The 26,506-nt window shown below is 42.7% G+C and overlaps 1 protein-coding gene across 3 annotated transcripts in view; it reads right to left on the minus strand.

Moving 5' to 3' along the window:
- Positions 1 to 26,506, minus strand: part of RABEP1 (rabaptin, RAB GTPase binding effector protein 1) — a 101,321-nt gene that overhangs the window by 67,472 nt on the left and 7,343 nt on the right. For 2 of the 3 annotated variants that reach the window (XM_089678504.1, XM_089678503.1), the window contains exon 2: positions 4,438 to 4,566. The exons of the other annotated variant lie outside the window; for it this stretch is intronic. In XM_089678504.1, coding sequence (XP_089534630.1) covers positions 4,438 to 4,566 — 129 coding nt within the window. The remainder of the gene's footprint in view (positions 1 to 4,437; positions 4,567 to 26,506) is intronic. 3 annotated transcript variants of the gene reach the window in all.

Raw genomic sequence — 26,506 nt, forward strand, 5'->3', positions numbered from 1 at the left:
AGTCCTGTTGTGGGTGCATTAGATTTCTTTTTCCGACTCTTTTTCTATATTTTCACCTGGTGAAATTTCTAGGAATTCACTTTCTGTCCTAGAGTGACAACACTCACTCAATGTGTTGCATCTATGGAGGAGGAGATGCAGCTTTGTCACCCTGGCTAGGTCTGATAAAACTGATTGGGATTTCACTGCAGCAGAAGCATTGTGCTGTCCGCTCACACAAGACAGAAAATTATAAACTCGCTGGATTTCTAGATACATCAAAATTGCTTTTTTACTCCCGCTGCTGTCGGTCAAATCCTGTGAGGAAGGATCAGAAGAAGCGTGCCCTCATGGGTGCCCCTTAGCAGCCAGCTTAACAGGGGGGCACTCTGAGAAACAAGGAGCGGAGAGCGCTGGTGGGACAATGCCAAAGAGGAAGTATTGTATATTAAAAAAAAAAAAAAAAAAAAAAAAAAAAAAAAAAGAAGAGAACCTTCTTTTTATGGTCTACATACACCTTAGAACTGCTAAAACATTGTGTTGTGTCAGGACACAAGCTCTTGTAATATGGCCACCACTCTCTATTGTTATACACCATAAACTCATTCCATTCCCTCTATAACTGACGACGTGATCGCTAAAAATCATTCTGCCTCATTTAAGACCCTAAAATCTATTACGTTATGGTACATTAATATCCAAGTATATTTAAAAACATTACATCCATATTACAGCTCTCACTCTCAATTAGTCACTAAAAACATATCCCATGTGCAATTAACACTGTATTTACCTATCAAATGGAATCTCATTAAAAAAATGCTCCTTTATCACCAGTTCCATAACAGTAATCAAAATATACTAGAACAAATATCACCTCAGAATCAACTGTATGTACACTTAAAATGTATATAAAGCCAAAAGCATGTGTTTTTGCTAGAGTACTGATTAATTAAAACCATGACTTTCTGTAATGGAAACAATGGTTACCATGTCAAAAAAGGACTTGAAAAAGCCAAAAAGTTTTGGCTTTACCTGGACAAAGATATTTTCTATTGCTGAGCACAGTTACACATTACAATCTTTAAATGATCAAGCTAAATAATGGAACCACAAGAAACCTATAACACACACACACACACACACACACACACACACACACACAAAAATACAAAAAATAAGTAGTACACTATTCAAATCACAAAAGCCCACAACAATGACATTAACGTGTTTATAAACACAAAAAAAATCATGTTACTTTAATGTCTATTAACCACTTGCCCTGCTGAGGATTTACCCCCCTTCCTGACCAGGCCATTTTTTGCATTACAGCACTGTGTTACATTATCTGACAATTGCACTGTCATGCAACGCTGAACCCAAATTATATTTAAGTACTTTATTCCCACTAATTGAGCTTTCTTTCGGTGGTATTTAATTGCCTGTGCAGTTTTTTTTTGCACTATAGAAAAGAAAAGAAAAAAAAAAAGACCGAAAATTCTGAGAAAAAAAACAATATTTTTCACTTTTTGCAATTAAACATGTCCAGTAAAAAATCAAATTTCATCGTAAATTTAGGCTAAAATGTATTCTGCTATATGTCTTTGCTAACAAAAAATCCCAATATAGTTAGGTCCATATATATTTGGACACAGGCACAATTTTAGTTTTTTTCAGGTATTTACCAAAATATATTCAAGCTATAGTTATATAATGGAAATGGGCTGAAACTGCACACTCTCAGGTTTAATTTGGGGGTAAGTATATCCAATTTGGGGGAAGGGTTTAGGAACTACAGCTCTTAAGAGTAGCCATCCTCCCTTTTTCAAAGGACCAAACGAAATTAGAAAATTGAATCAAAAGCTGTTTCATGGCCAAGTGTAGGCTACTCCTTCGTTATTTCTTCATCAATTAAGCAGGTAAAAGGTGCATTCAATGGAACTGTCCATGCAAGTAAAATAGGCCATTGTAAGGCTTCAGAAACTAAACAAATACATCAGAGCGATAGCAGCAACATTAGGAGTGGCCAAATCAACAGTTTAGTAAATTCTGAGGAAAGAAGAATGCACCGGTGAGCTCAGCAACATAAAAAGGCATGGACGTCCACGGAAGACAACAGTGGTGGATGATCGCAGGATCCGCTCTATGGTAAAGAAAAACCCATTCACAACATCCAGACAAATGAAGGACACTCTCTAGGAGGTGGGCGTATCATTGTCAAAGTCTACAAACAAGAGAAAACTTCACGAGAGCAAATACAGAGGGTTCACCACAAGGTGCAAACCATTCATAAGCCTAGAATATAGATAAAAAAGGCAGATTAGACTTTGCCAAAAAAACATCTAAAAAAGCCAGACCGGTTCTGGAAAAGCATTCTTTGGGCAGATGAAACAAAGATTAATCTGTACCAGAATGACGAGAAGAAAAACTTGTGGAGAAGGCTTGGAACAGCTCATGATCCAAAGCACACAACGTCATCTGTAAAACATGGTGGAGGCAGTGTGATGGCATGAGCATGCATGATTTCCAGTGGCATTGGGTCATTGGTGTTTATTGATGATGTGACAGAAGCAGCCGGATGAATTCTGCAGTGCTTAGAGGTATACGGTCAGCCCAGATTCAGCCAAATGCAGCAAAGTTGATTGGACAGCACTTCACAGTACAGATGGACAATGATCCAAAACACACTGGAAAAGCAACTCAAGAGCTTTTGAAGGAAAAGAAATGGAATCACCTGATCTCAACCCAATTGAGCATGCATTTCACTTGGTGAAGGCAAAACTAAAGGCAGAAAGACCAACAAACAAAGAACAACTGAAGACAGCTGCAGTTAGAGCCTGGCAAAGCACCAGAAAGGTGGAAACCCAGTCTTTGGTAATGTCCATGGGTTCCAGACTTCAGGCAGTCATTGCCAGTAAAGGATTCTCAACAAAATATTACAAGTCAGCATTTTATTTATGATTATAATCATTTGTCCAATTACTTTTGGTCCCTTGAAAAAGGGGGGATGGCTACTCTTAAGAGCTGTAATTCCTAAACCATTCCCCCAATTTGGATGTACATACCCTCAAATTAAACCTGAGAGTGTGCACTTTCAGCACATATCCATTATATAACTATAGCTTGAATATGTTTTGGTAAATACCTGAACAAAACTAAAATTGAGTCTATGTCCAAATATATATGGACCTAACTGTATGTAAATTAATTGGTTTACGTGAACGTTATAGTGTTTACAAATGGCGGTGTATATATACTATGATTTTTTTTTTTTCTTACTAGTAATGGCAACAATTAGCAACTTATAGCGGGACTGCAGCAGGCATTCTGACACTGGGAGGAACTGACTTGGTGTCACTGACATCCCCAGTGACACCAATACAGTGATCAATGCTAAAAAAAAAAAAAAAAAAAAAAAAAAAAAGCACTGACACTACTAATGGAACAAGGCAGGAAGGGGTTAACATGAGGGGCAATCAAAGTGTTAACTGTGTGCTGTTTCACTATGTGCTGTGTCCGTGTGCTTCACTGTAAGCACACTGCATTGCATGGCCATCCAAAGCAGTGTGCACGAGCTGACAGGGAGAACGGTTTTGTTTATTATTATTATTATACAGTATTTATATAGCGCCAAAGGGTATGCTTAGCGCTGTACAGTAGCAGGGGGAACAGTACATGAGACAAGACAGTAACAATACAATACACGAGGGGTTCGAGGGCCCTGCTCTTTCGAGCTTACAATCTAGGAGACTTACAAACAGTTCTCCTCCCTGTTGGAGACGCTTGGCAATCATCGGCCGGGACCTGGTGATTGACAGCCGAGGCTGCAAACGGCGGCGCAGGTAAGGTGCACGCGCACCCCCTACCTGGAAATGTAATATCACGCATTTCTGCTATAGGGTGGTAGGGAAGCGGTTAATGTGTTTTTTAATGTTACTATTTTATTTGTGCCTGCTGGTGTTGTGCAATACCTGGTTGATCCTGCCTGTGCTGCTCCTCCTGAGAGTATACTGACCACTATAACCATGGAAGCTGATCCTTGCTTGAGTGGTCAGTTTAGGTCTTGTGTCATCTCGCTGTTTGTACGGGTACACTGTGCAAGAGCACAGCATATCTGTACCTTCCGTAGTCAGTAAAAAGCTGGCCCATCCATCCTGGCTTGAGTTTGGTGGATTCCCTTTCAGCCGCTTCTCCCCTCCTGTGTAGCTGCTGGTCTACTTTTGTTTCATTGTCTTTAAAATGCAGGCATTCGGCAGCTAACATTATTCCTTCTAGTGATGTAGTGTAATGATGTCATAAGAAACCTAGATGTAATATTTTGATAGCTTTACTTATTTATAAAAAAAAAATAAAAGTGTTCAACACTACTGAAGTTTACAGCTGCTTTAACCACCAGCCCACCCAAACAAATTAAAAATAAAGTAAAACAAATCCTGTCAGTGGGAAGGTGAGACTTACCTTCCTTGGTCAAGTATAACTCCTTAAACTTAGCTCTCTTCTGATTAAATTCTTGCTCCAGTTGCTGCTTGGTCCTAAGAAGTTCTGCATTTATTTTTTCCAGTTCTTCCACTCTTTTCTCAACAGCAGCTGTTAGGTGGAAGAAAGAATAATTTAATATATTTGCTACATTGATTCTCAAAAAATACCCATTACTTTAAAGAGAGAGGAGTATGCCTGAGGGACATGTCAGGAATGCAGAAGAAAAGAAGTTGTCACCAAAGCTAGGCTAAAAAAAAGGGAGTATTAGAGTTTCAGGCTTTCATGTTCTTGCTTACTCTAAACAACAATTTTTTGCTATGAATCCTATAATCCCATTCAGAATATTCTTTATAAAAGTCAAAACTTAAAGTGTTACTAAACCCAGGACCCTGCATTCACTATATTTGGTCTCCCCAGTACACAGAACTTAGAAAAGCAATTATTTTAGTAAATATGAACTGCTAAATACCTTCTCATCAGCAGTGTATAGCAGTCTATCAGTATCCAACTGAGCACTGGTTAAAGCTTGTAGGAGGAGCTTTCATTCTGCTCTAGCTGTCCTATGAGGCTGCATGATCCCTGACCCTCTGTCTGGGCAGTGCTGATTGGACCTGTGCCGATCACATGCACCCTCCCCCGAAAAAATAAAAATAAAAACACTCTAGCAATACACAACAAAATGAGCATGTGCTGAGTTGCTCCTAGGGTTCTGTACTATCAGCTGATGGATTGGGGACTGTGAAGGAAGGGGAGGGTCAGAGAAGACAGGATCAAACAGCCTTTCTACACAATTCGGAGGATTAACCCCTTAGATTCCACAGTGAGAAAAAAAAGTTGCTGTCTGTCTGTACTATGGATAGCCAATGCAGATTTCAGCATATACTAGCAGATGTAATGTTACATACAGTAACAAAGTCCCACTGTTGAAAAAAAGACGTGCTGAAGAGGTTACAATTTGCCAAAGAGTACATTGACTGGCCTAAAGAGAAATGGCGGAACATTTTGTGGACTGATGAAAGTAAGATTGTTCTTTTTGGGTCTAGTGGCCAGAGACAGTTTGTCAGACGACCCCCAGACACTGAATTCAAGCCACAGTACACTGTGAAGACAGTGAAGCATGGTTGTGCAAGCATCATGATATGGGGATGTTTCTCATACTACGGTGTTGGGCCTATTTATCGCATACCAGGGATCATGGATCAGTTTGAATACATCAGAATACTTGAAGAGGTCATGCTGCCTTATGTTGAAGAGGAAATGCCCTTGAAAGTGGGCCACTTTGGAAGAAAAGGAATTGTCTTGGGCCACAAATAAAATACACAAACAATAAGGATAGCTCATGAGCAGAAAAGGTGGGGAAGATCTCAAGTTAATGATCACAGATATACATAATGTACCCATTATAAAATTATTTTAAATTTTTTTTTCTATTATAAAAGTAAAAGAGGGCAACAAACTAGTGCAATATTGGATACTGTTTTTGATAAATTAACACATCAATATCTGGTTTAATGGATGGAGCAGCAATTCCCAATAAATTCTCAAGGTGCTCATGAGATATTTTGGTTCCAATTTTACCCTTTGTGTAGATCATCCTTGAAAATAGCTGCTCACAAATATAGGCGCCATTGAAAAAACTGATGACATGGGTGAGGAGTGATTGTGTAGAGTGGAATATTTTTCTTTGTGAAGATAAAACTTACAAAAGTCCAGTAAAAGGACACAGTGAACACATGGACTACGAAATACCATATTTTTTCACTCCATAAGACGCACCTGACCATAAGATGAACCTAGGTTTTAGAGGAGGAAAACAAGAAATATTCTGGACCAGAGACTGCGGGCACCATACAGGAGATGACCAGAGACTGCGGGCACCGTACAGGAGATGACCAGAGACTGCGGGCACCGTACAGGAGATGACCAGAGACTGCGGACACCGTACAGGAGATGACCAGAGACTGCGGACACCGTACAGGAGATGACCAGAGACTGCGGACACCGTACAGGAGATGACCAGAGACTGCGGACACCGTACAGGAGATGACCAGAGACTGCGGACACCGTACAGGAGATGACCAGAGACTGCGGACACCGTACAGGAGATGACCAGAGACTGCGGACACCGTACAGGAGATGACCAGACTGCGGACACCGTACAGGAGATGACCAGAGACTGCGGACACCGTACAGGAGATGACCAGAGACTGCGGACACCGTACAGGAGATGACCAGAGACTGCGGACACAGTACAGGAGATGACCAGAGACTGCGGACACAGTACAGGAGATGACCAGAGACTGCGGACACCGTACAGGAGATGACCAGAGACTGCGGACACCGTACAGGAGATGACCAGAGACTGCGGACACCGTACAGGAGATGACCAGAGACTGCGGACACCGTACAGGAGATGACCAGAGACTGCGGACACAGTACAGGAGATGACCAGAGACTGCGGACACAGTACAGGAGATGACCAGAGACTGCGGACACAGTACAGGAGATGACCAGAGACTGCGGACACAGTACAGGAGATGACCAGAGACTGCGGACACAGTACAGGAGATGACCAGAGACTGCGGACACAGTACAGGAGATGACCAGAGACTGCGGACACAGTACAGGAGATGACCAGAGACTGCGGACACAGTACAGGAGATGACCAGAGACTGCGGACACAGTACAGGAGATGACCAGAGACTGCGGACACAGTACAGGAGATGACCAGAGACTGCGGACACAGTACAGGAGATGACCAGAGACTGCGGACACAGTACAGGAGATGACCAGAGACTGCGGACACAGTACAGGAGATGACCAGAGACTGCGGACACAGTACAGGAGATGACCAGAGACTGCGGACACAGTACAGGAGATGACCAGAGACTGCGGACACAGTACAGGAGATGACCAGAGACTGCGGACACAGTACAGGAGATGACCAGAGACTGCGGACACAGTACAGGAGATGACCAGAGACTGCGGACACAGTACAGGAGATGACCAGAGACTGCGGACACAGTACAGGAGATGACCAGAGACTGCGGACACAGTACAGGAGATGACCAGAGACTGCGGACACAGTACAGGAGATGACCAGAGACTGCGGACACAGTACAGGAGATGACCAGAGACTGCGGACACAGTACAGGAGATGACCAGAGACTGCGGACACAGTACAGGAGATGACCAGAGACTACGGACACAGTACAGGAGATGACCAGAGACTGCGGACACAGTACAGGAGATGACCAGAGACTGCGGACACAGTACAGGAGATGACCAGAGACTGCGGACACAGTACAGGAGATGACCAGAGACTGCGGACACAGTACAGGAGATGACCAGAGACTGCGGACACAGTACAGGAGATGACCAGAGACTGCGGACACAGTACAGGAGATGACCAGAGACTGCGGACACAGTACAGGAGATGACCAGAGACTGCGGACACAGTACAGGAGATGACCAGAGACTGCGGACACAGTACAGGGGATGACCAGAGACTGCGGACACAGTACAGGGGATGACCAGAGACTGCGGACACAGTACAGGGGATGACCAGAGACTGCGGACACCGTACAGGGGATGACCAGAGACTGCGGACACCGTACAGGAGATGACCAGAGACTGCGGACACAGTACAGGAGATGACCAGAGACTGCGGACACAGTACAGGAGATGACCAGAGACTGCGGACACAGTACAGGAGATGACCAGAGACTGCGGACACAGTACAGGAGATGACCAGAGACTGCGGACACAGTACAGGAGATGACCAGAGACTGGGGACACAGTACAGGAGATGACCAGAGACTGCGGACACAGTACAGGAGATGACCAGAGACTGCGGACACAGTACAGGAGATGACCAGAGACTGCGGACACAGTACAGGAGATGACCAGAGACTGCGGACACAGTACAGGAGATGACCAGAGACTGCGGACACAGTACAGGAGATGACCAGAGACTGCGGACACAGTACAGGAGATGACCAGAGACTGCGGACACAGTACAGGAGATGACCAGAGACTGCGGACACCGTACAGGAGATGACCAGAGACTGCAGACACCGTACAGGAGATGACCAGAGACTGCGGACACCGTACAGGAGATGACCAGAGACTGCGGACACCGTACAGGAGATGACCAGAGACTGCAGACACCGTACAGGAGATGACCAGAGACTGCAGACACCGTACAGGAGATGACCAGAGACTGTGGACACCGTACAGGAGATGACCAGAGACTGCGGACACAGTACAGGAGATGACCAGAGACTGCGGACATAGTACAGGAGACGCTGGTAGGTTAATTGGCTCCTGTCTAAATTGTCCCTAGTATGTGTATGTATGAATGTGAGTTAGGGACCTTAGACTGTACACCCCTTGAGGGTTAGGGACTGATGTGAATGTACAATATATATGTAAAGCACTGCATAAATTGACGGCGCTAAGTACCTAAAATGAATAAAATAAATCACGCATTAAATATGTGATAAAAATTATAGAACCTAATAATACTAGAAAACATTATCAGTGCTGAAAAACCTGCTCTAAAATCTTTTACCAAAAAATCCCATGATCCACACTACATGTATCTCGGGCAATTTGAAGTTATTTGCTATGCTCTGTAGTTTTACCTTCTGTCCATGTCATATTTTTGACAGCAGTCAGAAGACAGGACAATGATTTCCTTCCTCTATGACTGCTGACTACTGAAAATCGCAGTAGACTTTTTATTTTTTATGTAAAACATGCTATCTTATGAATGAGCAAAAGTGTATTTAGGCGTTTATAAATTGTGAAACCCGTGTATGAAAGAGGATGGTCCTGCAACCTGAACTGTGCAGAGAACAGGAATGAAGTGTCACACGAAATTCCAGTTACAATTAGTGTAGGCTTCATGGTAATATTTTCCTCCACAACAACAAAGGAATGCAGAACATAACCAGCCATTTGTGAAATGTCACCTGACCGAATAACCATCCAGGTAAATTCTGCTCTCCCAGGAAATGAAGCTGGCCCTCAGTTCTAATCATCTAGACACTGGCTATATTTCAAGACTCTCAAATAAGAGGTACCGCTGGAAGCTTTTTCCAGAAAAAAATGTAAAAAGAGGTAGCACTTAAAAGCATTTGCAGATTAGAGAAGGATGTAATATGTTTTATACACCTGTGCTTAGGACTGATTAAATACTCCCTAGTCGAAATAGTGACCAGCTGCAGCTCTATTATGGTGATATACAGTTGCAAGAAAAAGTATGTGAACCCCTTGGGATTACGTGGAGTTTTGCATGAATTGGGCATAAAATGTGCTCTGAACATCATCTAAGTCACAACAATTGAAGAACACAGTCTGCTGAACATAATACTACACAAACATTACATGTTGCCATGGTTTAATTGCACATAACATGTAAACATTCACAGTGCAGGGAGGAAAAAGTATGTGAGGCCCTAGCTTAATGACTTCTCCCAGAGCTAATTGGAGCCAGGAGTGAGCCAACCTTGACTCCAATCAGTGTGATGATATTGGATGTGTTGCTGACAGCTGTCCTGCCCTTAGAAAACACACACCTGTTTTGGGTTTACTGGTTTCAAGAAGCACTGTCTGATGTGAACCATGCCTCGCAGAAAAGAGCTCTCAGAAGACCTACGATCAAGAATTGTTGACTTGCATGAAGCTGGAAAGGGTTGCCATGGTTTAATTGCACATAACATGTAAACATTCACAGTGCAGGGAGGAAAAAGTATGTGAGGCCCTAGCTTAATGACTTCTCCCAGAGCTAATTGGAGCCAGGAGTGAGCCAACCTTGACTCCAATCAGTGTGATGATATTGGATGTGTTGCTGACAGCTGTCCTGCCCTTAGAAAACACACACCTGTTTTGGGTTTACTGGTTTCAAGAAGCACTGTCTGATGTGAACCATGCCTCGCAGAAAAGTGCTCTCAGAAGACCTACGATCAAGAATAGTTGACTTGCATGAAGCTGGAAAGGGTTACAAAAGTATCTCCTTGAGCCTTGATGTTCATGTGTCCACGGTAAGACAGACTGTCTACAAATGGAGAAAGTTTAGCACTGTTGCTACTCTCCCTAGGCGTGGTTGTCCTGTAAAAATGACTGCAAGAGCCCAGCGCAGAATGCTGCATGAGGTAAAGAAGAATCCCAGAGTGTCAGCTAAAGACCTACAGAAATCTCTGGCATATGCTAACATTTTTGTTGACACATCTACAATAAGGAAAACATTAAACAAGAATGGAGTACATGGGAGGACACCACGGAGGAAGCCATTGCTGTCCAAAAAGAATATTGAAGCACGTTTGAAGTTTGCAAAAGAACACCTGGATGTTCCACAGCACTACTGGCAATATATACTGTGGACAGATGAAACAAGATTGAGTTGTTTGGGAAGAACACACAACACTATGTGTGGAGAAAAAAAGGCACAGCACACCAACATCAAAACCTCATCCCCACTGTAAAACATGGCGGAGGGAGCATCATGGTTTGGGGCTGCTTTGCTGCCTCAGGGCCTGGACGGATTGTTGTCATTGATGGGAAAATGAATTCCAGAGTTTATCAAGACATTTTGCAGGAAAACATATGACCATCTGTCCGCCAACTGAAGCTCTGCAGAGGATGGGTGATGCAACAGGACAATGACCCAAAGCATACAAGTCATTCAACAAAACAATGGCTGCAACAGCACAGAATACGCCTTCTGGAGTGGCCCAGTCAGAGTCCTGACCTCAACCCCATTGAAATGCTGTGGCATGACCTTAAGAGAGCGATTCACACGAGACATCCCAAGAATATTGCTACACTGAAACAGTTTTGTGAAGAGGAGTGGTCCAAAATGACTCCAGATCGTTGTGCAGGTCTGATCTGCAACTACAGGAAACGTTTGGTTGAGGTTATTGCTGCCAAAGGAGGGTCAACCAGTTATTAAGTCCAAAGGTTCACATACTTTTTCCTCCCTGCACTGTGAATGTTTACATGTTATGTGCAATTAAACCATAGCAACATCTAATGTTTGTGTAGTATTATGTTCAGCAGACTGTGTTCTTCTATTGTTGTGACTTAGATGATGTTCAGAGCACATTTTATGCCCAATTCATGCAAAACTCCACGTAATCCCAAGGGGTTCACATACTTTTTCTTGCAACTGTACCTTTAATTTACATGTGTTGCTATAGCCACTCTGCCTGGTCTGTGCTAATATATTTTAAATTAATTCAAATTAAAAACCCAGTGATCTGACCATTAAGTAACAAATCATCAGAACATGACAATACTATAAATCAAAATGATACGAGTCCATAAATCATGTGCTTCTTCACTCAAACTATGACAACTGTGCAATCCTCTAGCATTATCCATGATGGTCCTTTAGTGGCTGTGCAAATTATGGTGATCCCCTCCTATGTGCCCATTCACTCACTAGAAAGTATGGATTCTTAAGAGTCATATGCGATGTACAGTACTGAAGGTTGATCTGAGACTTGTGGTCCTCCTAGACGTTTATATCCTGTTTCCCACTTAAGTGACCATATCGATGTTCATTGATCTCATATAGCATGGATATAAACGATATAGAAGATTCCAGTAGTCTAATTCTGCTTTATTAAAGTGATGGTAAAAACACCATTTTAATTTTGATTTACAGTATGTTCATGTTCTGATGATTTGTTACTTAATGCTCAGATCACTGGATTTATCATTTTAATTAATTTGCAATATATTAGCACAGACCATGCAGCGTCTATAGCAACACATGTAGAGAAGGATGTAGCTTCCAGTAATCCTATGTATTCCAATATTCCACTCTAAACGGATAGTGAAGGTAAAAGGAGTATACAAACAGGATTTGATACACAAAGTGTCTATAAACATTCACACATCTGTGCTGTCAAACTTCACCTGACCTGCCAAATGTCTCTTCTCCACTGGTTGATGAAGAGATGGGAACACACGATAGTTACACATTTCAAAGGAATACTAGCTGAAGTTCCATCATCTACATTAGTAGGTGTTGACCACAATAACCAGCACAGTTCAGGCTGGCCAATATACTGAAACTCAACTGCTAATGAATTGGTGTTCTACGACAATACAAAAGAACACTATCATATGTCATACAAACATGGTATTCACCCAAAAATTCTACTAGCACTTTGAACTCCAGGAAAATCAATTTCCCAACATAACATTTTATTCACTAAATTTCCAGCTGACTGTATATAGAGCGCAATACGCAAAGCTAAAAAAATTGCATAAAAGTTAAAGAACCATACAATATTAGTATGAAAATGACGTGGTTACCAGCAGAAACGCAGCAAGCAGTATGAACAAATACAGTGCACGTCTACATTTACACATGGACATCATCCTGAATGAGAGCACTTGCACACTAAGAGGTTACATAGCCTTCAGCAAGCTTCAGGCAACCTTCCTGAAGCCTTCAAAGAAACCTTCTGCTCCAGCCTGGGGATGCTAAATCTGTTTGGGAGTGCCGACTGTCACTCTAGACAAGCTAACAGAGGACCTTTTGAAAGTTTCAGCACTACTTGGGATTTGTCAAGGCCTGCAGAAGCTTGATAGCAGCTTCTTTAAAGTGACGGCACTCTAAATAAGATTTATGTTTAACATCCCCCAAAATGCAAGTGAGGGGGATTTTAGAAGCATCAAGAAAGTTTGCCGATAGCTTTGCCTTTAGAATTAGCATCAAACATCATAGTACCAACTAGAAAAGCTACAATTTCTGGGGAAATTGTGTGAAGTGTTCTTGCCTCCACCAGTAGTCTACAACTGGAGTGGGCGGAGTAACCGGGTGGAGTGGCTTGTCACTCTGCTGTCTGCTCACACACCTGGGTTCCTATGGCAACTCACTCTACAGCAAGGGCAGAGAAGAGCGGTTAAAAACAAACTGCTCCAACTTGCTCACTTCACTGGCGGTTGCCATCTTCAAACGGTTGTAGTTTAAAAATTATAAATCCTACACCGAAGAGCTTTATATTGTGAGAATCACAAGACCCAGACCTACATTTTGATGCATAGTATGTCTCTGAAATATTAAAAATGAAGGCACAGTTGCAGTTTAGAAATTACCCTTCAAATTTGAGGTGGCTAGAGTGGAGTTTCAATGAATGTCAATGGGCGGCGTGAGTTGCAAACAAATGGTCACATTGTGAAAACTATCAGGACTATGGCTTAGCTGTGGACATTTTTAGTGGCAGCAGGGATAGCTGAACGTTTTGATATAAGATTTGTGTAGGTGGCCTTGTAAATGAGAGAGTGATGGCAGTTTAGAAATCATGTCCTGATTTTTCAGCTCACACTCTAGCTTTTGTCAGCTCCCACTCTAATTTTGAACATTGCACCATTCATTCCTATGGGACCAATTTCACCACAAAAAAGGCGATATTTCGTGAACCATTCGGTGAAACGTTCCACAAAGTAATAGCACACCAATCGGGAACAATCCACACGTTTCCGTATATTACCGTCTATGTATTGCAAAAACTGTGGGAGGAGTTAGGGTGGCAAATTTGGCTATAATAATAAGAATATATATGTGAGATAACAGTAAGTGGTCTTGCCATGCAAGAACACTTAATAACTTAGCAATAGAGATAACTGTCACTCACTTGGGGCATGCTTGCATCCAAAGAGTTCAAAGTGAGGTTGAAACCATTAGATTTACCAGCAGATCAGCATGACAAACAAAAAAAAGGTTTAGAAGGAGGTCATCTCTCTTAGCACAGGTTTCCCCATATCTCTGGCACAGTTTAAAAAAAAAAAAAAAAGAAAAGAAAAGAAAAGCTCTGCTATCCTCCTCCCCCAGTCAAATTTTTTGGCATATTATTTTAAAAAAGGTGCTTGAACAGCCCCATTTGTTTACCTTAAAGTAGAACTATAGGCAATTTTTTTTTTTTTTGGATAAAGTACAGGAGAGTTACAACAACTGTAAGGTTTAGTTTTTGGCCTCTTTGTCCCATTGGGGAGATTTACCTTCACTTCCTGTCCCACAGCCACAACAGGAAGCTAGAGGAAAACCCTGCAAATTAAAGGGAGTCTCATAAGGACCCCCAGGTCACCATAACTACTGTCCCCATTAGAAGATTTCCCTTCTATCACTTTTCTACGGACAACCCAAAAGTTTTTATTTTTTTTTAACTTTCACTAATTATAAACAGAGTGAATCTTCCGAACGGGGACACAGATAGCAATAAAAACCCGACAGGTGTTCTAATCCCTCTCTACTCTATCCAAAACTATAAAAAAAAAAAAAAAAAACATTTTGTTATACTTTAACCCTCAGTCACATGACCTTCAGCTGCCTTTTACAACCGCTAGATAACAGGAGGGAGTTAATAGTACTGACCATGTCACATTTTGGACAGCTGGCCTCTGCACTACATTCCCCATGAACCCTCCTTACAAAAATTCCTCTGTCGGTAAGTTTATAGGTATAATATTGAGCAGTGTTTTTCACAACCTAAAAAATTTAAATGGAGGAAGTGTGGAGTTGACAGGTGTTGAGCGCTGTCTTGAAACCAGAGTTTCTAATGCCAATACCCTGACGCTACATGTCACGATGTAAGCTACCAGAGTCAAATAGATGAGTGGTCACATGCACATAAACGGAGCAGTTGCAGGGCTGTTCACCCTCACAGGCATTGCTGATGACCATAGCTTCAGATGGGAAAATAGGGATGTTACAAAGATAGCAAACGTCATATTGTGATAGAAGATCACGAATGCCCATTTTTCTCCTTTTCTAAAGTTTAGGTTTAGGGCTATGTTCAGGCTCTCATTTGATGCACATACGCTATTTTGCCAAAAGTATTGGGATGCCTGCCTTTACACACACACATGAATTTTAATGACATCCCAGTCTTAGTCCGTAGGGTTCAATATTGAGTTGGCCCACCCTTTGTAGTTATAACAGCTTCATCTCTTCTGAGAAGGCTGTCCACAAGGTTTAGGAGTGTGTCTATGGGAATGTTTAACCATTCTTCCAGAAGTGCATTTGTGAGGTCAGGCAGTGATGTCGGACGAGAAGGCCTGGCTCGCAGTCTCCACTCCAATTCATCCCAAAGGTGTTCTATAGAGTTTAGGTCAGGCCATGTTAGAACAGGAAGGGGCCATCCCCAAATTGTTCCCAAAAATTTGGGAGTGTGAAATTGTCCAAAATTACTTGGTATGCTGATGCCTTAAGGAGTTCCCTTCACTGGGACTAAGGGGCCAAGCCCAACCCCTGAAAACAACCCCACACCATAATCCCCCCTTCATCAAACTTTACAGTCAGGCAAGTACCATTCTCCTGACAACCGCCAAACCCAGACATGTCCATCCGATTGCCAGTCATAGAAGTGAGATTCGTCACTCCAGAGAACACGTCACCACTGTATCCGACGCTTTGCATTGCATTTGCTGATGTAAAGCTTGGATGCAGCTGCTCAGCCATAGAAACCCATTCCATGAAGCACTCTACACACGGTTGTTGTGCTAATCTGAAGGCCACACAGAGTTTGGAAGTCCTTAGCAATTGGCTCTGCAGTTGCCGACTTCTGTGCACTTCCGGGTCCCTGTTGACATCACTTCCGGGTCATCGAGGCCGGGAAAGAATGTAATGCGGTGCGATGTACACTGCATTACATTCAGTGTAGTACAGAGCAGACATGCAGGGTCTTTTAGACCCTGGATGTCTCAAAAAAGAGAAACTGTCACCAAAAAATCATCACATAGGGGACTTTTTGTCCACTATGTGATAAAAAAAAACAAACGTTAAAAGCAAAAATTTTTTTTTTTTTTTTTTTTAAAAGATTGCACTGCAAGGTCTCTTTCCTCTTTGCTAGTCCTCAGGTGCGGTGCTGGGGACAGGAAGGGAAGTGAGGAGATAAACAGCACAATGTTAAAAATATTAAACGTGTAGCCTCCCTAGCGGTCTGATTATGTCAGTATTCTGTGCTCAAAGCAGTACATTTTTTTGCTTGGAAATATATAATTTTTTTTTTAATTGTAGGCCTGTAATTCTTAGGAGTAACTCACTGAAATCTGTCCGAATAGGAGTCTAGTAACCATCCCGGGTATGTTAAAATTTTAAACACGAAATCATAAATTATAATTTAATAAATAATCATAAAAAATAATATAATAAATTTAATTCAATAATATTATCAAACCAAAAACACTGAAATTTGAAATATAGCGCCAAGTTCACACATCACTGAGCAAAGTCGCAAAATCGTTTTCAGTGTCTGAAGACAAATTTCCCCACGAATCATCACTCAATTCTGCAAGTGGTTCTGATTTACTATCGCTGTTCTCTAGCTGGTCTAAAACCGCTTTTGACCTAAAGGGACGCTTTTTGGACATTTTCCAGTTTCCAGGCAGAAAGAACAGTAAATATGCAGGCAGGGCACAGGACAAAGCACTAGGGACAAAATGTATGTGAAATGGTTTGATACAGTAATATTTTACTATGTAATTTTAGTGTATTTAGTAAATGTCACTTTTTGACATTTTTAAATTTCCTGTCAGTTCCATCCACGTACGTCCTGATGTCACAGGGAACGGAACCCAGAAGACAGATGCCGGCATCCGCCGGAGGACATTGCCGGGGACACTGCAGGGGGGACATCGTGGGAGCACAGGACAAGGTAAGTGCAGAAGGGATCCCGGAGCAACGCTGCAAGGTATTCCCAAGTATAGCTCGGGGTTACCGCTTGTGGTGTTGAAATTTTACCCCAAGCTACACTCAGGAATACCTCCAGGGAGGTTAAATCGCCATAAAGCCCCTTTTCTTTTAAAAAGCCCCAGACAATACTTAAAGCAGATTTAAATACGGTTTTGGTTAAAAAAAACAGGACAAGTAGATTGTCATGAGGGGCAAGTAGATTGGGACACCAAATTATTCCCTGGAAAAGTAGCTTTTTCAAAAATTTTCACACCACTGATAGTGTATATGCATCTAAAGAACTGGTTTTGCATTACCTGCAAGTTCTGCATTTACTTTGTTACCATGATGTTATATAGTGTACTTTAATCCCAGTTTTAAAGTGCTTATTATGGACAAAGCCCTGTTCCTTCATTGTCTGTGATATGTAAAAAATACTGGTCACCCAATAAAAGCACAACTACAGTGAGTATTGAGCTACTACCCATAGAAACTAGAGGGCTGGTGTCATTTGACATACTGTATGAAATATGGATGTTTTCCTTTTCAACGGCCTCTGATTAGTTTTCTTAACAACTTGTAAAACTAGAAAAGAAAATCTATTAAAAAATGTTTATATACCTATTCACACAGCCAAGACATAAGTGTTTTTGTTTTTCAAAGATCAAAAGGAGAAGTACAGCCAAAGCTCTTCTGGTTGTACTTTTCCTGTGGATCACTCAGTGACCAGTGCTCAGCTGACAGAGGGTTGACGTCCGCTGTTGGTTGACGTCATTCAGCCGGTCCAGGCTGGGGAAAGATCCTGACCTTAAAGTCGGGATCCACCCAGAGTCTGGAGCGGCACCTGGCTCAGCCTATCAGTGAGTTGCTGAGAGCCTGAGCCAGCCACTCCCGCCCCCTCCACAGCGCAGAGATTCAGTGAGCACTGGGGAGGTGCAGAGCAGACAGCAGTGACTAACAATCACCGCTCTTTGCTCAGAGCGGCTGTGAGAACTCAGCGATCAGGTGATCGTTGCGTTCTCACACACAGAGCTGATGGGGGACTGATGCTGCATCCATCAAGGTAAGTATAAATGGGGGAGGGGGGAATGCCCTACTTTTTTAAGTTTGCTTCAAATGTTAGACAGAATAAAGTTAAAGTTCCAACAGTACAGAATACAGAACTTAATTGAAGGATTGTGAAAGTAGTGTCCTATGCTCTTTATAGCCATCAAATGTGCTATAGCTAGGGCCTGGAAGAAACTCTCAGTCTGGTTCGCAGAAGTGAAGAGCATTTTAACCAGCCTAATGGTTCACAAGATGACCAGTATTTTCCATGACTACCACCGCAAATTTCTCAAAGTGTGGAGCCCATGGTGGACCCAACTTTTGAGTGCCCCAGGCTGCCACAGCGAGTTATCTGGCCCCCAGAAAACCCCTCCTCTTCTTAATCCTGCTTTGCCCTTTTTTTTTTTCTTCTGCTACTCTACTGTTCCTCTCCCCCTACGTTTCTCTCTCCTCCCTCTCCCCCCCCTTAACTCCTTCTCTTATATCTAGTCCTAGGTCTTTGTGCCCAGATACTCATTGTCATTCCCAGCATTGGCTGCAGTTGACTGTTTCATACAACTCAAAAAACGTATGTATTTTATAACCGTTTGTATACTTGACCGCTACGGTCCCCTGCGAGCAACTCACGTTTCATGTGTATACTCTATTATGCCCTTTAAGCTTCAATAAAAAATGATTGTACCAGAAAGTAGTGTCCTATGTTAAAGGCACTGCTGTAGTACAATCTGGTCTAGAATTGGGTGAGTTGAAAGTAGTGCTCTATGGGAAAGGTACAGCTGTAGTACTGACTGTTCTAGAATTGTGTGAGCACTCCAAATGCAAGATGGTCGTTGACCTTTTAGGCAGGCATGGGAAGATCAAGGCCAGTAAAGCTGTAGAAATAGAAAGTCCTGTGGGAATGGAAAGAGGAAGGTAGACACAAGAATAAAATGAGAGTAGGAGGGAGGGAGTTGGATGGACCTTGAAAAGGCTGCTAAATTGACCAAGGAGTGGGATAAGAAGAGAGTGTAAAGGAAGAAAGGGTAGAGGGTGTGAATCGACCAGAGGAAGAAGCACCTCCATCTTTTTTATAAAAAAGATGGGAGCACCCCTACCCCAAACATCAGATGCCAAGAGCCCCCCAACCTCCCTTACATCACAGTGCACCCCCCTTACCTTCTGCTGCTGGGACTGCACAGAGAGGCGCAGTATCTGTAGGAGGAGTCCTGCCCTCCTCTCTGCAGATGACTGCTGAGATGGGGGGGTGGTTGAGATGAGCCTCTCCATGGCTGCACAGAATCTGGCTCGGGAGTTCTTTTCTCCTCTCCACTGCTTCTTCTGAGACAAGGGGGTTGGTGTAACTGCAGAGGTGGTGTGAAGGCCACACATGAAATGGCCTTGTGGGCCAGATTTAGTTCATGGGCCTTGTGTTTGACACATGTGCCATAAGGAAATCGATCAGCCATGACATTACAAACTGCAGCCACAATATGTGAGCCAATCGTTACAAGGTAAGGCCAACAAACAACACAGGGAATACAACTACACTACTACCTAGTTAAAACAAAAACATTTGAATGAAAACAATGCCTTAAATTTGAATTACTTATCACCTTTTAGGGCTCATGTACACAGGCCAACTGGATTGAACAGCGTAAAAAACAATGTTTTGGGGCATCCAGGAGGCATAGGGGCAGTGTATAGCTCACTGCCAGCAAACCCTCAAAATCAATGACAAGCTGAAATACACAGTGGCTGTACGTCTCACACTCACGTACAGGAACGTATACTCTGAACATAGACTTTCTGCCCTCTGTTCAAGTACTGCTTGGAAGAGTATGAAGCCCCGTACAGCTATTACCTATTGCAGCCAGTCACTGATTTTGACAGACTGCTGGCAGCAGGTAGTACTCTACACCTGTGCCTTCCAATCACCCCTGAACGCCCATCTTTTTAAGGCGTGTAGGCCTAACCACCCGTGTGCAGAAGCCCTTATGGTGCTGCATTGTAACGATATTATTCATGAGAAGCGAAAAGCATGAAGGCACCAGAAACTATGGGCAATAAACTGACAAACAGAAAAACATAGTCTAGATAAGTCATACTTTTTATTATAAACAACTTTATTAGATCACATTACACGGGTTCATGATAACCAAAGCCAAGACAAGATGACAAACATGGAACACTGTCATTACTGGGTAAAGGATTGGATAACAGTCATACTCGTCACCATTACCCAAATATGCTGCTTAAGGAGATGCAGATTCAGACAGGTTCAGCCTGTCCAAGATTACGATTCTATACCTCACACCTAAACATATTATCAGTGGCATCATAAATGAATGCCTGTATCACAAGACATGCAACAAATATGTCACTTTAACTTCCTGGGAATTTAACCTTGCTGTTAAAGCAATAGTAAACTGTGGGAAAGAAAAAAAAAGTCCCCTGCAAGGTAATGTCATAATGTGCTGCTAGTGCACATCACACAACACCACATTATGTAAAGCTTACCTTAAAACAGAGTCCTCCAGCGGCCCGCTGTCACAGCTGCAGAGGCTTCCATCTTCACCCGGTCTTCCTTCCGGGTTCGCGAGCTCTGGCCATCTGACAGGCCGGGCAGCGATGACATTGCTCCTGCGCATAGGAGTCCCAGGCCACGGCACACAGCTAAAGGAACAGCGTAGGTATGCCGTTCCTTCAGAACGCATGCGCTGGCTTATAAAGAGAGAACATCTCCTAAACGGTGCACATTTAGGAGATATTAATCTTACCTACAGGTAAGCTTTATTATAAGCTTGGATGTAGGTAAAATTTTAAAAACCGAGTTTACTACCACTTTAACCTATTCCTGCTTGGCCAATAGTCAGTCGATCTGGGTGGGCGTCATATGACGTCCTTCGCGGGGCAGCGATGTGGAGAGATCTGTCACCGGCTGTGTACCTCAGACACAGCCGATGACAGATCTGTTTACCAGCCCGTTACCAGTACCATGTGACCTGCTGTGACCAATCACATCAGGACACATGACAATTGTAAACAATGGATGGCTCTTTTTCATGCCATCCATTGTATACAATTGTGTCACTAGCTGTGATTGGTCACAGTGATCACATGTACAGACTAGGCCAATCAGAGCCCATTTGTGTCCTGTGATTAGCTGTGGCCAGTTAAATGCTTGCTTATGGCAAAGCAATTCTTTGCTATAAGCAATCATAATATGTTAAAAAAAAAAAAAAAACACAACACTGATAAATTGGTAACATTATACTACTCTGGTCACAGCGTGTTAGGAAAAAAAAAATCTTAAAATAAGAAAATATTTAATAAAAAAAATAATTTATTTTAATTATTTTTTGTACTGTTACCAGTGTCCCTGATCACTGCCACACTATTTATATGATGATGCTGTACTGCACTGGTGACAGTATGTAAAAAAAAAAAAAAAAAAGTTAACTTTTTCTTTTTTTTTTTTAATTTCATTTTCCAAAAATTCTGACAAAAAATTACAACTTCAAAAAACTAGCCATGCCTCTTACTAAATACCTCAGACTGTGCTGTCCTGACATTTTTGGGTCTCAAGAAATTAGACTGTACTTCAAGATTGATCGATTTTCAGATATATAATAGTTTGTGGACTCTATAAGTTTCCTACAGACTAAATAATTAATACTGATTTATTTTTTTTTCACCAAAGAAATGTAGCAGAATACATCTTGGCCTAAATCTTTGAACAATTATTTACTAAATTTTATACACAGAAAAAGAAAAATGAGGTTTTTTTTCAAAAATTACGGTCTTTTTTTTGTTAATTTAGCAAAAAATAAAAACCCCAATGGTGAATAAATACCAACAAAAGAAAGCGCTAGTTGTGCGAAGAAAATGATAAAAATCTAGCTTGAGAACAGCATTGCATGACCGCACAATTATCATTCAAAAAGTGAGAGTGCTGAAAGCTGCAAATTGGCCTGGGCAGGAAGGGGGTAAAACTGCCAGGTATTGAAGTGGTTAAAGCAATATTAAACGTTCAGGGTTTTTTGTTTTTTTTTTACAATAACAAACACCCCACTTACGGTGGGGAAAATATTTACTTGATCCCCTGCTGATTTTTTACGTTTTCTCACTCACAAAGAAATGAAGAGTTTATAATTTATCAAAGGTGTATTTTAAATGATAGAGACAGAATATCAACCACAAATTAAGAAAAAAACATGATGCAAATGTTTTAAATTGAGTTGCAGTTCAATGAGTAAAAAATTTGATCCCCAAGCAAAACATGACTTAGTGCTTGGTGGAGAAACCCTTATTGGCAAGCACAGAGGTAAGACTATTCTTGCAGTTGCTTACCAGGTTTGCACACATCTCAGCAGGAATTTTAGTCCACTCTTCTTTACAGATCTTCTCTAAATCCTTAAGGTTTCTAGGGGGTTCCTTGGCAACTCGAAGTTTCAGCTCCCTCCATACATTTTCTATAGGATTAAGGTCTGGAGACTGGCTAGGCCACTCCATGACCTTAATGTGCTTCTTCTTCAGCCACTCCTTTGTTGCCTTGGGGGTATATTTCGGGTCATTGTCATGCTGGAATACACATCCACTACCCATCTTCAGTGTTCTGGCTGAGAGAAGAAGGTTCTAAGATTTTACAATACATGGCTCCGTCCATTGGCCCCTCAATATGGCAAAGTCAGCCTGTAACCTTTAGCAGAGAAACAGCCCCAAAGCATAATGTTTCCACCTCCATGCTTGACTGTAGGGATGGTGTTCTAAGGGTCATAGTCAGCATTTTTCTTCCTCCAAACATGGCGAGTCAAGTTAATGCCAAAGAGCTCAATTTTGGTCTCATCTGTTCACAGTCCTTTCTCCCAATCCTTCTTGGAATCATTTAGATGTTCATTGGCAAACTTCAGACAGGCCTGTACATGTACCTTCTTGAGGAGGTGGACCTTGCGGGCGCTTCAGGAATTAAATCCATGGTGGCGTATTGTGTTACCAATGGTTTGTTTGGTGACTGTGGTACCAACTGTCTTGAGATTGTTCAGAAGCTCCTCATGTGTAGTTCTGGGCTGATCCTTCACTTTTCTCATGATCATCCTTACCCCATGAGGAGAAATTTTGCATGGAGCTCCAGATCGGGGGGGGGGGGGGGGGGGGGGTGATGGTTATTTTGTATTTCTTCCATTTGCAAATAATTGGTCCAATGGTTGTCTCCTTCTTCACCAAGCTTCTTGCTGATGGTCTTGTAGCCCATTCCAGCCTTGTGCAGGTCTACAATCTTGTCCCTGACGTCCTTTGACAGCTCTTTGGTCATTTGCCCATGATGGTGAGGTTTGAATGGAAGAAAGCGTTTCTGTGGACAGGTGTCTTTTATAAACATAACGAGTTGTCCTTAAGAGCACCTTCCTAAATTGACAGGACTAATATGTGTACCACATGAGCACATAGCCAGTCTGTAGGAGCCAAAATTATTGTTGGTTGGTAGGGGATCAAATATTTATTCTACTCACTGAACTGCAACTCAATTTATAACATTTATATCATGTGTTTTTTCTATATCTTTGATATTCTGTCTCTATCATTTAAAATGCATCTATGATAAAAATTATAGACCCTTCATTTCTTTGTAAGTGGGAAAACTTACAAAATCTACAGAGGATCAAATAATTATTTTCCCCACTGTACCTGCTCTGTGCAATGGTTTTGCACAGAGCAGCCCCAATCTTCTTCTTTTCGAGTCCCCAGCCAATGCTTCTGGCTCCTTCCCCTTAACCAGTGCCCCCAATAGCAAGCCGTTTACTATCGGGGCACTGGTGCGTGCTCGGCCACACCCTCTCCTCATTCAATCACTGGCTGTGATTGAGAGCAGTTGAAGCCATCGAGGGAGAGAGACCCGGGACTGCCAAGGCTCCCATGCACATCGCTGGATCGAGAGGGGGCTCAGGTGAGTATTGGGGGGGGGGGGGATGTAGGGGGAGCAGCACACAAATCACTGGTGCCATGCAGGTCTCCCAAGTATATCTACTTGCTCGTACATCTCATATGAGCAAGCTGATACTTCTGACAGGAAGGATCAATAAACTACCATGGTAGTTCACTGAAAACTACAAGCTGCCAGCCGCAAAGGCTGCCGTGACTTGTAGTTTTCTCATTCTCGAATACTGTGAATGAGTGATGCGGCCAGATAGGTGAAGCCCCCACACGGCCAAGTCTTTTTTTAACTTGATAGCTAACGAGGGGGGAGAAGATCCCCCGCTAGCAGTCACAGAACGGAGTGGGGGCCAGTCTGATCATAACATGTTACAGTTTATAGCCCAAATATGGGTGTAACATGTCACGAAAGGTGAACTTAACCTTTAAATGCTCGTTTTTATCTAGGGGCTCTAAATGTAAAGATATACCTTACCAGCTGATCCCCGAGCACAAGGCCAGTCCCTGCAGTCCCCCCCCCCCCACTAGTCTTATGAACGGACTGTTCCAGACGTCATCACGCCCACAGACTGGCTCAGTACGTGAGGATGGCAGGCACAGTACACTGCTGGATGTGGGGGAGCGTGGTTTTCTGGAGGATAGGGTATGTACAGCTTATCCCTGAGCCCCTAGACAAAATGAGCACTTAAAGCAGAGTTCCACTTAAAAGTGGAAGCTCCGCTTATTTACCTCCTCTCCCCCTCCACTGCTATATTTGGCACCTTTTGGGGGGAGCGGATACCTGTTTTTGACAGGTACCCGCTCCCACTTCTGGCTCAGTTCACCGTGGCGAAGTGAGCCGGAAGTTTGGCCCCCTCCTGGTTGTAAACTCTTACATATGCCCAGTGAATGACTAGCCTCAAGTTATACACAGAGATAATAAAAAAATCCCCCTACATAAATTGAACCTGTTTATCTGCAGTCTTCTCTTCATCTATTCAAAGTGCTTGTCTGAGAGTTCAGAAAAAAGGGGAAGAGCTGAAGTTACACACTGCAAATTCAGTAAGGAGAGCTCTGAGAGCTAATTGGAGAGAAGGAACACACCCTCCTCCACACAGCTCACTGGAACAGAGCGGAGGCTGTCAATTTGCTGGAGGTCCCTCCCTGTCACCATTTTTCTATTGGTTTTAGGAAAACTTATCAGAAGTGACTGAGAAGCAGCAGACAAAGCTGCAGATAGAAATGACACCTAGTGCTGATAGACAACTACACACTATAGAGGGATGTGCATATCTAATGTCAGAAGTTTACAACCACTTTAAAGCCGAGCTCCAGCTGTCACTTTAAAACGGCTTGGTCCAAACAAGCTATTACCTTCACTAACACATGCAGTGGCTATCAGCGCTGAATAAACTGTATGTAGAAATAGCTGCATACAGAATACAGCACTGTATTCTGGCACCTTGACAGGGACTTCCCATCTCACTTCCAGAACAAAATAGAGCAGGGGCGACTACTACTCAGCCATTCACAGTAAGCCGTATATTTTCTGAATGAGTACAAGACTTCCTCCGATTTGCTGAGGTGGAAATCGAAACGTCATCCACCCACCTCTTAAACTGGCCTGGTCATATAGTTCTACATAGATCAACATATTTTTTTCCTGGCCCTGCAGTTCTACAATCACTACATATCTCTAACCTCTCATGGTCCTATATTTCTACAATATTCCCCATTCCATGATTTCTCCTGAAACGTATAGTTCTGCAATGACCTCCAATCTCGTGTGAGTTCAGACTATCCTCTTAACACCCCTGAACTCATCCCTGGTGATCACTGATGAACCGTGCGTTCCAGGAGAAATGAGGGAATGGTGATCATTGTAAACCTATGATGCCAGGTAAAACCAGAGAACAGTGATCATTGTAGAACTGTAGGGCAAGGTGAAATCACAGAATGGTGATCAATGTAGAGCTGTAAAGCCAGGTGAGATCAGAGAAAAGGGATCATTTTAGAATTGTGGGGCCAAGTTAGATCAGAGAACGGTAACCATTGTAGAACTATGGGCAGGTGAGATCAGAAAACAGTGGTTGTTGTAAAACTATACGACAGGCGAGATCCGAGAACAGGGATCACTAGAGAACTATAGGACAGGCGAGATCCGAGAACAGGGATCACTGGAGAACTACAGGACAGGCGAGATCCGAGAACAGGGATCACTAGAGAACTATAGGACAGGCGAGATCCGAGAACAGGGATCACTGGAGAACTACAGGACAGGCGAGATCCGAGAACAGGGATCACTGGAGAACTACAGGACAGGCAAGATCCGAGAACAGGGATCACTGGAGAACTACAGGACAGGCGAGATCCGAGAACAGGGATCACTGGAGAACTACAGGACAGGCGAGATCCGAGAACAGGGAT

Source organism: Staurois parvus, unplaced genomic scaffold, assembly GCF_062004578.1.
Source record: "Staurois parvus isolate SC_StPar_1 unplaced genomic scaffold, SC_StPar_1.0 ptg000206l, whole genome shotgun sequence".
Taxonomy (NCBI): Eukaryota; Metazoa; Chordata; class Amphibia; order Anura; family Ranidae; genus Staurois; species Staurois parvus.